Raw genomic sequence first — 17,037 nt, forward strand, 5'->3', positions numbered from 1 at the left:
CCCCCCCCCCCCCCGCCTGGGCACACTTTCACTCTCTAAAATAAATAAATAAATCTTTATTTTAAAAAAATGTGACTTTAAGAATGGATTTATGTAAAAGAATACTGAAGTGAAATTAGCAGTCAGGCAGTTATAATGCTATTATTTAATAAAGCCCTCTTCTTTCATCTGTAAATGGGTTATCTCTATGGTAGAACACTTGTAACTTTTTCTATTTTTAGTCAATTTCTTTACTATAAAATGTCATTTAGGAATTTTTTCATTTTTCTTTGTACCATAATTCTAACACTTTAGTAACTGCTGTGGAAAATAAAATTGTCTTTTTTTTTTTTTTTAATTCTGTCTTATAAGAAAGAGAAAACTCCTCAAGACCACTCTCTGGCATCTTTATTTACATATTAGAGCGGGTCAGCCAGTGAAAATCCTAGAAAAAAAAAAAAAAAACATTCAGTTAAAAGAATCAATAGTCTAAAAAAGAAAGAAAGAAAGAAAGAATCAATAGTCTCAAACTATATCCTCCTCACTGTTTTCTTTGTTCTAAAACCTCAAAGTCCCATTATAACCACATTTACCATAATGGTGGTTAGTTAATGAAGTTTGTCTTTGGTCTTTTCCCAAAAAGAAGCTAAAAATTCATAGTGAATCTTGCTGTCTTGTCCTACAAAACAACTAACAGTAATCAGAGCCACAAACACACTACAGTTGGAAAGAACCAGAAGGAAATTCAAAAGAAGAAAGGAGACAAAGGAAGGCCAAAGAGGGTAAGCTACCAAATCTAAGAACCTGAGTAGGAAGAAGAGGGAACAGAGCCTTTCCTAGGACTAACGCCACTCTACACATGTGGCCTGGACATGATGACTGCAGAGATTAGGTCCTCTCTATATTGTAGCAGGAAGCAGTCAGCCTACCCTACACTGCAAATCAACAACAAATGGCAAATGGACACACATACAATGAAAATAATATTTTGGAAGGTGGAATTTACTAGAATGATAAATAATGTTGAAGTGATAGATTCAAGAAATATAAGGATAATTCTTATGGAGTTATAAGAGAGGACATAAGAACTTGTAGTTCTGCAGCAATACCACCAAAATTCATAGAGAACTGGGAGAACAGATCATTAGAAATGTGAATTCACTAGCAGAGAGGGGACACAATTCATTAGGGCTTTTCTGTGACTACCATAGTCCCAAAACTGTCTGGTGTGTGTGTGTGCGTGTGTGTATGTTCAGAATATATCTGTTAAATCCACCTGACTTAATGCGTTTAAGGCCAATATTTCTTTTCTTTTATTTTTTTTTAAAGATTTAATGTATTTATTCATAGAGACAGAGAGAGAGGCAGAGACACAGGCGGAGGGAGAAGCAGGCTCTATGCAGGGAGCCTGACGCGGGACTCGATCCAGCATCTCCAGGATCACGCCCTGGGTTGCAGGCGGCGCTAAACCGCTGAGCCACTGGGGCTGCCCCAAGGCCAATATTTCTTATTGATTTTATGTCTAGATGATCTATCCATTGATGTTAGTGGTATATTGGTATATTAAAATTCCCTATTTTAATCTATTATTGTAGTGCTACTTCTTCCTTTAGCTCTGTTAATATTTGCTTTATATATTTAGGTGCTCCTAAATTATGTGCTTAGGGATCCCTGGGTGGCGCAGCGGTTTAGCACCTGCCTTTGGCCCAGGGCGTGATCCTGGAGACCCAGGATCGAATCCCACGTCGGGTTCCCAGTGCATGGAGCCTGCTTCTCCCTGTGCCTATGTCTCTGCCTCTCTCTCTCTCTCTCTCTGTGTGTGTGACTATCATAAATAAATAAAAATTTAAAAAAAAAATTATGTGCTTAAATATTTACAAATGTCATACCTTCTTTTTGGACTAAATGCCTTATCCCTATGTAGTGTCCTTCTTTGTCTCTTATTACAATCTTTGTTTTAAAGTCTATTTTGTCTGATATAAATATAGCTATTCCAGCTTCCCTTTGGTTTCCATTTGCATGGATTATCTTTTTCCATCCCTTCACTTTCAGACTGTATGTCCTTACATCTGAGGTGAGTCTCCTGTATACAAAACATAGATAGGTCTTGTCTTTTCCATTCAGCCACTTTTTTGATTGGAGCCTTTAGTCTATTTACATTTAAAATAATTACAGATAAATATATACTTATTACCATTTTGTTAATTGCTTTCTGGCTATTTTGTAATTCTGTTCCTTTCACCAAATTCTCTGACATCTGGTTTTTTTTTTTTTTTTTTTAAAGATTTATTTATTTCAGAGAGAGAGAGTATGCGTGAGCAGGGGGAAGAACAAAGAGAGAAGGAGAGAAGCAGACTCCCTGCTGAGTGCAGAGCCCTATATGGGGCTCGATCTCAGGACCCTGAGATCACGATCTGAGCTGAAATCAAGAGTTGGATGCTTAACCCACTGAGCCACCCAGGCGCCCCTCTGGTATCTGTTTTTATAGAAGTAGAATTTTTATTCTTCTGATCTATTTTTTTAAGATATTATTTATTTGAGGGAGAGAGAGAGAGAGACGGCAAACACAAGCAGAGGGAGAGACAGAGGGAGAGAAAAAGACAGAAGCAGACTCTCCCCTGAGTGGGAAGCCCAATTCAGGGCTTGATCCCAGGCCCCTAGGATCAATGGCCCGAGCTGAAGCCAGATGCTTAACTGACTGAGCCACCCAGGCACCCAAACAAAAATAGAATTTTAGTAGAGTTTTATGTATTTTATAGTTTCCAAATTAGTTAATTTACATTTAACTGATTGTCCAGGTCTACTACCTTATTCAAAAAAGAAAAAAGATCTTGCAGCCTATATATGTATAAGGAACCAAGACAGAAACTTCTTGAAAAAAATGATCTGCTCTGAAAACAGCAGCTGATACACAAGGTATAAGTAAGGCAGACAGATAGAGAAGAGAGGGCAACTGGCAGGACCAGGATCAGAGCACAAAATTCAATATGAAAAGCAACTTAATCTGGCATGGGACAGGATCATGTTCCATGCTGTGGCATTTATTTTACTGCTATAATCTACACTGTAGTTTTGTTACAGAGGAGAGAGTTACCAATATTGAACATAACTGTATATATCTTCCCATTACAGTCTTATCCGCCCACTGTGCTTCCTCTACATTCTGCCTTTCAGCCCCTCTGGCCCTCTTTCAGTTGCTCAGGCTTGCCCTGCTCCTTACTGCCAGAGCCTCTGCACATCTCTTCCCTAGCCTCTTTGCTTGAGACTGACCCTACTTATCTTTCAGATCTCAGCTTAAGCATCAGTTCCTCTGAAACGACTTCCCCTGTGACTCCAGTATAAATCAGATTCCTTAGTAGTATATTGGTTCGGAATTAGGTGGCTTCCCTCAGAGCAACTGCCTCATTCTGTTGTAATGCATCAGTTGTGAGGTAAGTAGGCTGTTCCTTTCCCCTACTGGTCTCTAAGCTCCACTACATGAGGGCTGAGTCCAGGTTTGCTCATCATGCTATTCTTGGCAAGTAACAAAGTACACCCAGTGCATACCTTCACAAATACTGAGAAAATACAAGAAAGTACCAAACTCAGAAATGGTTTAGAAAGAACTCTGAACAGAGTTCACAAATACACTACAATGAAAGAACTCTGGGAATAGAGTGTTTCATTTTCTAGATACTTCTGGGGAGGGGATGGGTGATGCATTTCTGATTTCTGCTTAACAAATGAATTTACCTGGGCCTTCCGTGTGGCTTGCGGCTCAATCATGATATTGATCAGAGAAGGTTTAGTTGTGTCTGCCAAACTCTCCCTCAGTGATTTTTGGAGTTCTTCTGGTGTTTGTACAAAATACCCTTTGCCTCCAAACGCAGTCATAACCTGCTCATAATGTGAGTTTGGCAGAAGACAGACTGGAGGAGCCCTAAAAAAAAGGTAGTAAGTCAAAGAAAAAAAAAGTCATTCTCTGGAATAATTTGTGGAAAATTTTAGGCTGAACTGAAAGGCATACTTTTATATTCAACACTTAAAGATGCCAGTATATTAAATTTTCCATATATAAATATTTTTAGAGATTACTTATTTTAGAGGAGGGGAGGGGCCGAGGGAAAGGGAGACAGAATCCTCAAGCAGACTCCCTGCTGAGCATAGTGCCTGAGGCGGGGCTCAATTCCAGGACCCTGAGATCATGACATGAGCTGAAATCAGTCGGACGCCCAACTGACTGAGCCACCTAGGTGTCCCTAAACTTTCCATACATTTTTATTGTCTATACAACAATGTTTAATAGGACTTTTTGTGATAGAAATGCTTTATATCTGGGATCCCTGGGTGGTGCAGCGGTTTGGCACCTGCCTTTGGCCCAGGGCGCGATCCTGGAGACCCGGGATCGAATCCCACGTCGGGCTCCCAGTGCATGGAGTCTGCTTCTCTCTCTCTGCCTGTGTCTCTGCCTCTCTCTCTCTCTGTGTGACTATCATAAAAAAAAAAAGAAAAAAATTTAGAAATGTTTTATATCTGTGCTATCCAATAGAGCAGCCACTAGCAACCTGCTGCTGTGAGCACTTAAAATGTGACTAGTTAAAATAAGGAACTGACTTTTTAATTTGACTTAAATAGCCCTGGGACATCTGGGTGGCGCAGTGGTTGAGTGTCTGCCTTTGGTTCAGGGTGTGATCCCAGGATCTGGGATCAAGTCCCACATCGGGCTCCTTGCAGGGAGTCTGCTTCTCCCTCGGCCTGTGTCTGTGCTTCTTTCTCTCTCTGTGTCTCTCATGAATAAATAAATAAAATCTTAAAAAAAAAAAATTTAAATAGCCCCATATGGCTACTGGCTACTATACTGAACAGTGCAGTGCAGTGCAGTGCATCAACTACTATGAGCCCAAAAGAAAAAGAAGAAAAAAGGAATGGCTACTGCAATACAGCAAAAAGCAGCAAAGTGAGAAATGAAGTCAGTGAGACATAAGCAAACATACTCATACCCTGCTCCACTCCTAGACTGACTCACAAATTCACATCTCATACTCCATGGCCAGCTACAATACTGCCTCACTTTGACTCTGCCATCAGATAAGCAAGAGTTTGTTAAATAATAAAAAGAAGGAAGATCCCTGGATCATAAATAATATGTTAACATCCATTTCCTCCATAGTGTAGTAGGAATAGAAGGACCAAGAGCATTTTGCAATAAACCCTTTCATTAACAAACGTTAGACATCAAACTTAATTGACTGAGTCTTCCATGGCTTCCCGATCATAAATTATTGAAACACCCCATCATGTACTGGGTGTTATATGTAAGTGATGAATCACTAAATTCTACTCCTGGAACCAATATTACACTATATGTTAACTAACTAGAATTTAAATAAAAATTTGAAAAGAAAAAAGAAAATGGAAAAAAACTGAAGCACCCCATCATGGATGGTTGTACAAAGAGGAGCCACACAGACAGGGTTCCTGCCCTTTAGAGGGGCTGACAATAATAAGTAAACAAATACTCACTTGACAAAAAAAAACACATTCCAGTACAGCAGATTCTTTAAGGAAATATTAAAATAAGTGAGAGAAATTAAATACACATTGTTCTGGGTTACTTACACTTCAGTAGCATCTCCAAATTTTAACATTTCCTTCCAACTATCTGCATCAAAACCTTGGTAAATTCCATTATTATTCACCACCAAAAGTACAATGGGCAAGTTGTACCTAAAATTAGAAGCAAAATATCAAGGAAATCATTTGTCATTCTAAAGCAGTGTCTTTTCTTCAGGCTGAAATTTTAACTTGAAAATGGATTATTTTCCATTAACTTTTTTGTAATATTGAAGACTAAAAATTAAGTATTTGTTATCCTAATAAGGAACATCAAGCCATTAATAGAAACATGGAGTCAAGGAAAGGATTAAGATTAGAGGTCAGTACACTTGGTTCTACCACTATGCATCTATGGACTCCACTGAGCTTTACAGAACCCTGGTTTTCTGAACCCTGGTTTTCATGACACCTTCCATATTTAATACTCTCTGAAGCACCACTTCTAGGTGATGCCTACGAGTACTATTTGAAAAGTATCTTTCTTTTTACTGAACTCCTCATAGATAACCAGCACTTGCTAGATATTGTGGGACTATACAAGTGACTAGCATACATTCTCTTCTCTCAAACCACTTGACTCAAAATTAGAAAAACCATTATATGGTGCAATAAACAGAGAACAAGAGAATATTTAATAATGTGCTAAATGTAAAGACAAAAAAAGGATGATAAAACTTTACTAATGACAAAAGGATGATAAAACTTTACTAATGACTGACAAAAGAACAAAAGAACTTTATTTTCTACACACCTAATTTCTGAGACCAGGTGTAAAAACAAAACTGTTACATAATAGGATTCTGTTACATAATAGGATTGTGGTAACTACTTGCTCTCCATGCTCAAAAGGGAATCATGACTCTCTAAGATGGATGGCTTTCCCATAAATCATCTTTTTGGTGTGTACTACTTGAATGTCAATGGAGACACTCAAACAAGCACATGCTTTCTTTCTGGTCTTTAAAGTGCTATATGCCAAAGCTTTGAAAGCCCTAAAACATGATTAACCAAAAGTTCTAAAAAGAGCCCTGGCTAAGAATATAGAATGATTTTACTATAGTTTAAATAACCAGGGAGAAAAAAAATCCCCATACTTGTATAGTAGGATCTTTGGCTCACGAGTTTCTCCATGAATCCTCATAACTATAAACATAATCTGAAAAGCTCACATTGAGTGAGCAGTCATCTCAAGCTTTGCCTAGATCACCTCATTTTTTTTCTCACAACTGTCCTCTAAGGTAGGAACTTTACTATTCTTCTCCCTATTTTGGCAGAAACTAAAGCTTAGAAAAGTAACTTAACCCATTATCACCTGCATCACCTGGCTCTAACATGGTCAAGCCAGTATTTAAATCCAGGTCATGTGACCGAGAGGCTGTGCTCTTTTTTTTTTTTTTTTTAAGACTTTATTTATTTATTTGAGAGAGAGAGCAAGCAAGAGAGCACAAGCAGGGGGAGCAACAGAGGGCCAGGGAGAAGCAGACTCCCTGCTGAGCAGGGAGCCTGACATGGGGCTTGATCCCAGGCAGATGCTTAATGGGCTGAGCCACCCAGGTGCCCCAAGGCTGTGATCTTAAGAATAAAGCTCTGCTATTTCCCTGCAGAAAACAAGCTTCTCTCAGACCAGAACTTTTTGCAGCAATCTCAAAACTAAAACTACTCGTCTCAGTTCTGTAGGTTTAGGCATATAGTAAAGAAGTCATGAACAAACTGTCCTGGATGAGAAAGATGCCAGGGTTATTTCATACTTTTATTCTCAGGACACAGCACAGAATAGCTATGTACAAGGCACTTGGCACATGGTGAACATTTGGTAAGCATTTATTAGGCAAGTGAGACTTTATGTATAATTTTTTATATTTTGGAGAAAGAAATGCTGTTTTACCTGCAGATGGTTTCCACTTCCATCCCAGAAAACCCAAATGCACTGTCTCCTTCCACACAAATGACCCGCTTCCCTGGGTTTCTATCTCTTGCCACTATAGCAGCTGCAATGGCAAATCCCAAACCAACTCCCATTGTTCCAAAAGTGCCAGCATCAAGCCTGTTGGGGAACAAAACTAAAATGAAACCCTCTGGGGCATACTGATGGTGGGGTTGGCACAATCTAGTCATATTCATGTGTAAAATAAAGAATAAAGATATTTTCTATCTTTAATATAAAGTTTTTAGGTTATGAAGACCAATTAGTCAAGGATAAGTAGAATGAAAGAAAAGTCTCTCATGACTGCTTGGAAGACCATGAACAAACATATCCTTGGAACACGAAGTATACAAATTCTCACACAATCACAGACATATAAAAACTCTACCAAATCTCATCTAAGAATACTTCCATGAAATATGTCCTTATACACTGAACATATGAAATCCTCAAATGTTTTAAGAACCTGCACTACTATAGTTTCCAATTTAAGACAAAATCTCTTTCCTGAAAGCCTTACCTGTGACGAGGAAGGTAGTTCTGGATCACAGTGCGTCCAATATCCATAGTATTTGCTCCTTCACTTACCACAAAACAGTCTCTGGGTAGTTGTTCTTGAACTTGGTAGAATACTGTGTAATAATTCATAGGCAGGGATTTTTGGGAAGCTAATTCCTAAAGTATTTGAGGGAAATATAATCAAATTACAATGAGATACAGTGAAAAGCGAGCAATGTCAAGAAGCTACCATCAAACTATTCAGAGACAGCCAGAAAGAACAAGCTATGAGGTTCCCAAATGGCCACCCTGAGAAGCTACTGGACCTGGGAACAAGACTGTGGGACATGCTGAGAAAAAGACTGGGTCCCTCAGACCCAGTCCGGGACACAACTGAATAAACTAGGAAAAAACGTTCTTCCTGGACGTCCACCACACACGTTAGCATACCAGTCAGACAAGTCCTACAGTAAAGACAGCTGGAGACACTGGGTTGAACAAAACTAAACAGTCTTATTTGAGTACTTTTAGGAAAACACTGCTTTAGAAAAAGTAAAAATTTTATTCTGGAATATTTTCATCTGAAATATACCCTTAAACTTACAATAAAAATGAAGTCAGGATTTTAGAGAATCTGAGAATCTGGTTCTTCTCCACATGCACTAGAGAGTAAAGGGGATATGCTTCACCCATTATTCCAGTCTCTGAATGGAGCAAGGTAAGTGCCTTTGTTTAGCCATATGCCTTTTAGAGCAGACAGCAAGCCACGTGGGGCTTCAGCAGCAACAGTTCCATGTGCTCCCAGCACTGCCTCTTCACCTGTGCTATTTTGACCTGTTTATATACGAGATATATATTTGGAAGGATTCCCCCCACCTAGTTCATTAACACATCCATCACCTCACTTTTTTTTTTTTTGGTGGAGACCATTTATAGCCTTTTCAAATGAACGAGATTATACATAAGATGGATGAGGCACCCTCCTATACTCCTGCACCAGAGAAGAGAGGCAAGTTCCTTCCATCTTAAACTAATATGATTCCTAGGGAAAAGAAGGGATTAATCATGACACTACTCAGGAAAACAGAATTGAGACTGGGTCTTGATAGAAACAGCCACTGATTAAAATTCCAATGAAACACAGAATTACGTATAATTAATTCTGCTAGTTTTGAAAATGTGATTTTATTCTAAGACATGACATAATTGGGAATATGAGCATAACTCAAATTTCATATTTGCTTATGCAAGATTCTATCAGTGAGAAACACTACATGAACACAGAAAACTGCACCCAGCTGAACCAAGATGCATACACAAAACATTGAAAAAAATCAAGAACTACCTTTCTCACAATCAAAGAAAAAATTCTGCTTATATACAAAGACTCTAAACAGAAATCACCACATCCTGCAGAAGTGGTTCATTTCACTGCCAGAAGTGGATGATCTGGTGGTGTCACAATCATACAACTCCCAAAGCCTTTAGATACCAGGCAAGGGGATCCCTAGGTGGCTCAGCGGTTTACCGCCTGCCTTTGGCCCAGGGCGCGATCCTGGAGTCCTGGGATCGAGTCCCACATCGGGCTCCCGGCATGGAGCCTGCTTCTCCCTCTGCCTGTGTCTCTGCCTCTCTCTCTCTCTCTCTCTCTATGTCTATCATAAGTAAATAAATAAATAAATCTTAAAAAAATAATAATACTTAAAAAAAATAGATACCAGGCAAAGCTATGAGTCTATGAGTAAAGATGAGGAAGTTGCAAAAAAAAAAAAAAAAAAAAAAGTGAGGTGATGGATGTGTTAATGAACTAGGTGGGGGGAATCCTTCCAAATATATATGCATATCAAATCACCTTGATATATCTTTAAATACCTTATAATTTCCTATGTGAATTTACTCCAATAAAGCTGAAATTTTTTAACATTTGATCAAATTTTCAATTCTGATGAAACACCTATCATGCACACCTTGACGGACTTGTACCTTAAAGGTAAAAAACATGCTCCAGGATTTAAGATTTCAAAAGATCTCTTAAGTGTGATTTGGTGCCAAGGTCAAACTGAGGACAGTGAACCCTACCCATTCACATGGCCTCTTACAACTTTCTGTCCAATGTCAAGCCAGCCTCCTTCTTCTACTTCACACTAATTCAAAAGCTGCAACCCTTCTAATGCCCACTTCCACAAGAGACTTCAGATCTTTTTCAAGGAAAAACACCACATATATACATATTTTTAACCATATAACATGTGCAAAACTTTGCCATCATTTTTATATTTATTTATTGAAGATTTATTCATTTATTTTAGAGAGAGCATGTGCATGCAAGCAATTGAGGGGGGAAGGGGCAGAGGGAGAGGGAGAGAGAGAGAATCTCAAGTAGACTCTCTGCTGAGCACAGAGCCTGCTGCGGGGCTCCATTCCACAACTCTGAGATCATGACCCAACCTAAATCAAGAGCTGGATGCTTAACCAACTGAGCCACCCAGACATCCCTCTGTTGCCATTTTTTTTTTTTTTTTTTTAAGATTTTATCCATTTATTCATGAGAGACACTCAGAGAGGCACAGACACAGGCAGAGGGAGAAGCAGGCTCCATGCGGGAAGCCCGATGTGGGACTTGATCCCGAGACCCTGGGATCATGCCCTAAGCCGAAGGCAGTCATTAAACCGCTGAGCCACTCAGACGTCCCTGTTGCCATTTTTATAAAGTTCCTATCTTAATGTTTCACAAAGTTTTGGAGAGCTGTGCCTCTAAACCCTTTTTTCCATGAGCCCCATAGTTTTTACTGCATGGTTTTGTATAGCATGGCAATTTGGGGAATGTGTAGGTCATATTATGAGAGAGCTAACTGAGCCACAAACCAAAAGTATTCTTGAGTTTCCATGAGTCTCATATTACCTTGGATGCAGCTTCATTGCTCTCCATTTTTTCTCTCAGAGTTTGCCACCAGCTGCTCTCTGGAGGATACTGCCATGGTGTTTTATCAAATTGTTCTAAAAGCTAAAAAAAACCCCACTTTTACTTTTTCAAAATGAACTTAAGTCATATTAACACAGCAATCTCTTATTAAAGAAGACAATACTGCTATACTCTCCTGCCATTCATATCACTCATACTGCTTTTCTTCTAAGTGGCTAACAACTGATAGACAATATGGAAAGCTTCTGTTTGGGTTAGTGTGGACTCCCACCTAAAGTTGGAGTTTCCATAGAACACAGGGGAAATGCTACCTCTCTACATAACACAGGGAAAGCTTTAATGCCCTCCCCAGCCTTTGACACTAGAAGGAAAATCACCCCCACCACAGAATCCTTGTGGGAAGGACAATAACCCCAAATACATAGGGATTCCCAAGATACAGACCAAATGCTCCAGGATGTTTTAATATGTGATTGGGGAGTGCTTCATAATATTATATAATCATGGTAACAGTATCGATTTGTATCTAAACTCAAATAATAAATGTGACTCTACTTTATCTCCTGTTATAATGAAATACATAAATTATGTACAAATAAGAATCTGGATAACTAAGTATCACTTGAAGAGTAAAAATCTCTTTACTGCCTAAAGAAATACTAAGTTAGATTTTTTTTCCCAGACATTTCTTGGCTGTAAGTTCAGTTCTGGAAGCTGTATTATAATTTTTCAGACAGCTGAATCCTACAAATCACTGTTTGCCTACTAAATGCCTTTACGTCTTCAATCGCCTTCTAAAAATGCGTGGCTTACTCACATAAAAATGATTTATATACAAGCAGTTGGATTTACTGAGTTCCGAAGTTATATTTAAGAATAGCTTTCCAGCATAAACTGTGTTTAAAATAGATATTAATAAATCCATCACCAAGTGAATCAAGGCTGAAACATTTTTAGGTACTGACTATTCCCTAAAGTCCAATCCACATAAACTAAAACCTAGACAAAAGCTCTTACCTGTTTAGTGACAGCATTTATGTCTCCTAGCAAACTCACAGCAGGCTTTACATTATTCCCCAATTCTTCTGCACAGATATCAATCTAAAAAAGAGATAGAGCCATATTTATTCTTAAAAATCTTTAAAGAGTCAATGAAGGCTGAATAAATGAGCTGAAGATCTGATAGTCAGTATTTTTTTTTTTTTTTTAAGTAGGCTCCACACCCAGAATGGAGACCAACTTGGGGCTTAGATTCATCATTGTGAAATGTGAGATCAAGACCTGAGCTAATATTAAGAGTTGGACGCCCAACCAGCTGAGCCACCCAGGCACCCCAATAAATTTCTTAATAAAAGTAAAAATCCATAGAACTCTGAGTAATCACAACTATGACAGAAACCTCATCATTTTCCCTCATTTTAATATCTACTCTGTAGATTTGGGTACTGTTCTATTATGCACACAGGAATGCATTTGACTTGATCAATTATAGTTCTGAACCTAATTAATAATAAGGTTCTACTTAATTACACTGGGATTCCTACTTAGAGCAGTTCTCAAATGTGAGCTATCAAAATCACCCAGTAGCCTTGTCAAACCACAGATTGCAAGAGTCCAACTCAGAGTTTCTGATCTCAGAAGACCTGAAGTGAAAACCAAAAATGTGCTTTTCTAACAGATTTTCTAGGTGGTGCTATGCTGCTGGTCCAGGGACCACATTTTGAGAACTACTCCTAAGGTATATCATGATTACTTCCCTTTTACCCAGAAGTCCCATTTCTGAATGAAAAGTGAAGATAGCTGTCCAAGGAGCTGTAAATTAGCCCAAAGGGGATGCACTCTATTCTGTACTCAAGAGGGATAATCAAGAGGTGGCAGCCATCTTCCAAGTCTTCCAGGTCTTGCTTATTTGCAGTGTTAGTTCTCCATAGCCCCAGGGGAAAAGAGACTGCTAGAAGCTGACTCTTTGAAAAGTAAAAGGTAGGGAAGCCTGGGTGGCTCAGCAGTTGAGTGTCTGCCTTTGGCTCAGGGTGTGATCCTGGAGTCCTGGGATGGAGTCCCACATTGGGCTCCCTGCATGGAGCCTGCTTCTCTTTCTGCTTATGTCTCTGTCTCTGTCTCTCTCTCATGAATAAATAAATAAAATCTTTAAAAAAAATAAAAAAAAAAAAGAAGTAAAAGGTAAAACAGGGAGAAGACAGGAACCGTAGCTGGGTCACCAAACACAATCTCTGTAGGGCAAACAGGTTGACGCTGCATCATATAAGCAGTACCTCCCATACCAGCAAGGAAACCTGCTTAGAAAGAGAATCATAATGATACAAGAACCATCAAAGGGAGGCCAAAGCATATTCTACTCTGTTTAGTGAGGTAAAAGCAGCACTTAGAGATTTCTAACCAAAGGGTGTTTGAAAAATTTGGTATCTGAAAGGACAATTCAATCCCTAACAATGTTGAATGTTTTGTTCTAGTCTACCATTCTACTTAAACCCCTTTGTCTACCTTTAAATATACTTGAACTATGAAGAAGAGGCAAATTATGGTCTTCAAACTATTCAAAACTTGGTTTTGAAAGGTTTTCTGGTTAGAAGGAAAGCGGCATATTACGTTTCATAGGCGTGAAAAGGCGGCTTACTTTGGTACCTGTAATTATGTTAGACAATTTATAAAAACCTACAAAAGCCAAGAAGAGAGCAGAGCTGATAATAGCTGAGAAGAACAATAAATTACAGATAGCTCTGATTTTAAACCTCTCTACTCTGAGTACCTGGATAAACTTCACATCTGGTTGATATCTTGGAGGCAGTCCAAAATGCAAAATCCAATTTAATCTGGCACCAAATAGCACAATTACATCAGCAAATTGCAAAGCCCTATTAAAAAGAAAAATCTGTTATAATAAAAAAGTATATCTATAGTTATTTGAATTATTCTAAAATTAATTTCTGAAGTATTTAGAAAAGTTTAATCCGGAGCTCGTCTTATTTCAGTCTTCAGAATCTTCTAGGATAAATTTGATCTTTCAAACCAAAATAATTTTTGAAGCTATTCTATTTAAATAGTAATCTAAATGATGAAATAAGAAGAAAAATATAACACTACACCTATTTCATTATTACTTATCATTAGAAAAATTAATACAAGTCTACTGTAGATAATCTAAAAAAAACAGAAAAAGTATAAAGAAACAAAACTTCAGCCAATAATACTATCAACTTAAAAGCTATTATTCACAGACTGACATATTTTCATCTAGTGTTCTTTCTATGCAAGTATATTTTTATATTGTTGAGCTTGTTTGCTATAATACTGTCTCATACACTTTTGCTTACTACAAACATTTTCCTTTATCATTACATTGCTCTTAAAATTTTTATTTTTTTTGGTAATCTCTAAACCTAACATGGGGCTCAAATGCACAACCTTGAATTCAAGAGTCACATGCTCTTCCAACTGAGCCAGTCAAGCATCCTTATATACAATTTTGAAAGGCTACATATTTTGCAGAACACATATATCAAATTTATTTTAATTTGTTATCAATTGGACTGGGTTGCACATCTTTTTGCTTAAATCTTAGTACATATTTCATATTGATTCCTAGAAGCAGGTTTTTTTTTTTTAAGATTTTATTTATTTGAGAGAGATAGTGAGAGAGTGGAGCAGAAGTGAGGAGCAGATAGAGAAGCAGGCTTGCCACCGAACAGGGAACCTGATGCAGGGCTTGATCCCAGGATCCTGGGATCATGATCTGAGCTGAAGGCAGACACTTAACCAACTGAGCCACCCGAGTACCCCTAGAAGCAGATATTTTTAAGACAAATGATTCATATTCCCAAATTGCATTCAAAAATCTTTATCCAATTTATTGCTAATAGTTTTATTTCTATTTAATATCTTTGTCACTATAACTAATTTTTAAAAATAACTTACTTTGATATCCACATTGATATTAAAATAGACATTTTTGCTTTGTTTACTTCACACATCTTTGCTTGTTTTATGCTGTATCATTTGTTTCATATGTTGTTCTTATATATAACTGTCATTATTACTGATTCAATCAATACTGTCTGCCTTTCTACAAAAAAATTTATTATCACAATTGCTGTGTTCTTTTTTTTACTTCTCATTTTTCTGCTTCTTGTATATTTCCCTCTTATGTTTTTTCTCTTTTTAAGATTTTATTTATTTGAAAGAAATAGAGTAGAGCAGGAGGGAGGAATACATGCAATTGGAAGAATAGATTTCCTCACTGATACATGAAATTATTGATTATTTAAAGCCATTTGCAATCTTTTTTACACTATTAATATTACCTTCTTAAATTTTGGCTGGAATGAAGATAAACTTCAGCTCGAGCCAACTTCAAATAAATACACACACACACTAAAACCTTAACAGTGTAAGAATCTGGTTACTGTCCAATGTATTATCAATACGAAATACAAGTAAAGGTATAATCTATACTTTTATAGACTGAGATATAACCCATTTAAGATAACATCAAAAGAGCAAAAAAATTACATTTTAAAAACCCTCAAAATTAATTTTAGTGTGTGCATAAGAGTATGAAAAACACCAAATGCACAGCCATGGGGAATTGTGGAAAGGGAGGGAGGGAATGAGATCAGGGAAGCTATTCAAAGGACTATAAATGAATCCGTAAGTCTTCAGAATCAGACTTCAGACTTTTTGTTTCCTAAAAAAGAAAAAAACCTAGAAACTAAAGCAATGACATTACTATTTAATTACCTAATATTACATATTACTTTATATATTATATTTGATAAAGTTGTGTGGGGGTTACATAGTGTTTATTAAATGATCTCTCATGTTTATTTAGAATATTTCATAATAAAGAAATTAAAAGAAAAAATGTATAGTTTATCAAAGCATTTAACAATCTAAAAAGAGGAGACCTCTTGTGTCAGCCGAGGCTGGGTAAGCCCACTACAGCCTAGCTGATTACAATGGAAAACTGAACAAAATATAAAAAGCACCTGCCTGAGGATTCTGAAAAGTACCCAATAGTAGGTGAACTGGGAGAAGAGTCAAAGAAGTGACTCAGGTAGTGAGTTTCTAAGCTTTATTCCCCCTCTTTTATTTTCTGGCTTTGACTCAGGCTAGCACTGGTTGTAGAACTGGAGGGCAACAAAGACTGGGGAGAAACCTTGTCTTTTTTGGCCAGGTGATGAGAAAAAAGAGCCCCTGAAAGCTGGGGAGGAGCCCGGGGGGGGGGGGAAGTTCAGGCTTATTCTTCTTTTCTGTCCTGCTCTCCCAGCCATGCTCTGAGAGCAGCCCTGCCACACAGCTGCATCGCAGTAGCTCCCAAGCAACTAAAATTCTACAAGAGACTTCATTTTTCAGGCAAGAAGAACCAGAAGAGGGGTCCCTGGGGTCTGTGAAGAGTATGAGGACAATCCCTCTTTCTTTTTATCTTTCTGTCTGTCTGTTACTTTGCTCCAAAGGCAGTTCCATTTGTGTAGTACTCTAAGGTAGCAGTAAGGGGTCCTGGAAAGGGCAGGGGGTTGTCCTAGAGAGAAGAGAAAAGAATTCCCTAGTTCTGGGTATGAACTGGCACATGTCTGGGGGCTTACACTTGGACAAATTCAAAGGAACATAGCAAAGGCTTTGAAAATGAACTGACCCTGGAGCCACTGCCCTGGTAAGACAGACCTTGCAGTGTGAACTTGACTAGGTCTGCTTGTTAAACAAACAAAGCCAACGTTCTACAGAGTATGTAAATGTGACCTATAATCTCGCAACATAATATTTAAAATCTGGGATATATTCCAAAAATACTCCATATATAAAAGAACCAGAAAAATGTGATTAATTCTCAAAAGAAATTAATAGACTTGCATTCTGTGATGACTCAGATGCTGAAATTAGTAAACAAAGACTTTAAAGTAGCTACTACAATATGCTCCATAAAGTAAACAAAAACACTTCAAATACATGGGAAGAGAGAAGTTCTCAACAGAGAAATATAAAATAGGAGACAAAAGTATTGAAAAGAACTCAACAGACTATAAAATAGGAGACAAAAGTATTGAAAAGAACTCAACAGACAACATAGCATAATGTTGAGAGATGTCAAATCACGGTTTTACAC

General features: G+C 37.8%; 1 protein-coding gene across 12 annotated transcripts in view; it reads right to left on the reverse strand.

The window, feature by feature from the left end:
- LOC140614043 (2-hydroxyacyl-CoA lyase 1) overlaps positions 1-17,037 on the reverse strand; it is a 118,619-nt gene that overhangs the window by 82,840 nt on the left and 18,742 nt on the right. For 11 of the 12 annotated variants that reach the window (XR_012014939.1, XR_012014940.1, XR_012014938.1 and 8 more), the window contains 7 exons: positions 13,687-13,792; positions 11,937-12,020; positions 10,899-11,000; positions 8,019-8,173; positions 7,460-7,618; positions 5,578-5,685; positions 3,712-3,898 (listed from right to left, as the gene is read on the reverse strand). Coding sequence is in view for 9 of the 12 variants with exons in the window: in XM_072792821.1 (XP_072648922.1) it covers positions 3,712-3,898; positions 5,578-5,685; positions 7,460-7,618; positions 8,019-8,173; positions 10,899-11,000; positions 11,937-12,020; positions 13,687-13,792 (901 nt within the window). In the remaining 3 variants the exon portion in view is untranslated. Of the gene's footprint in view, positions 1-365; positions 425-3,711; positions 3,899-5,577; positions 5,686-7,459; positions 7,619-8,018; positions 8,174-10,898; positions 11,001-11,936; positions 12,021-13,686; positions 13,793-17,037 lie in introns of those variants that run through there. The other variant, XM_072792824.1, reaches the window with a different exon arrangement.

Source organism: Canis lupus, chromosome 22 (genome assembly GCF_048164855.1).
Source record: "Canis lupus baileyi chromosome 22, mCanLup2.hap1, whole genome shotgun sequence".
Taxonomy (NCBI): Eukaryota; Metazoa; Chordata; class Mammalia; order Carnivora; family Canidae; genus Canis; species Canis lupus.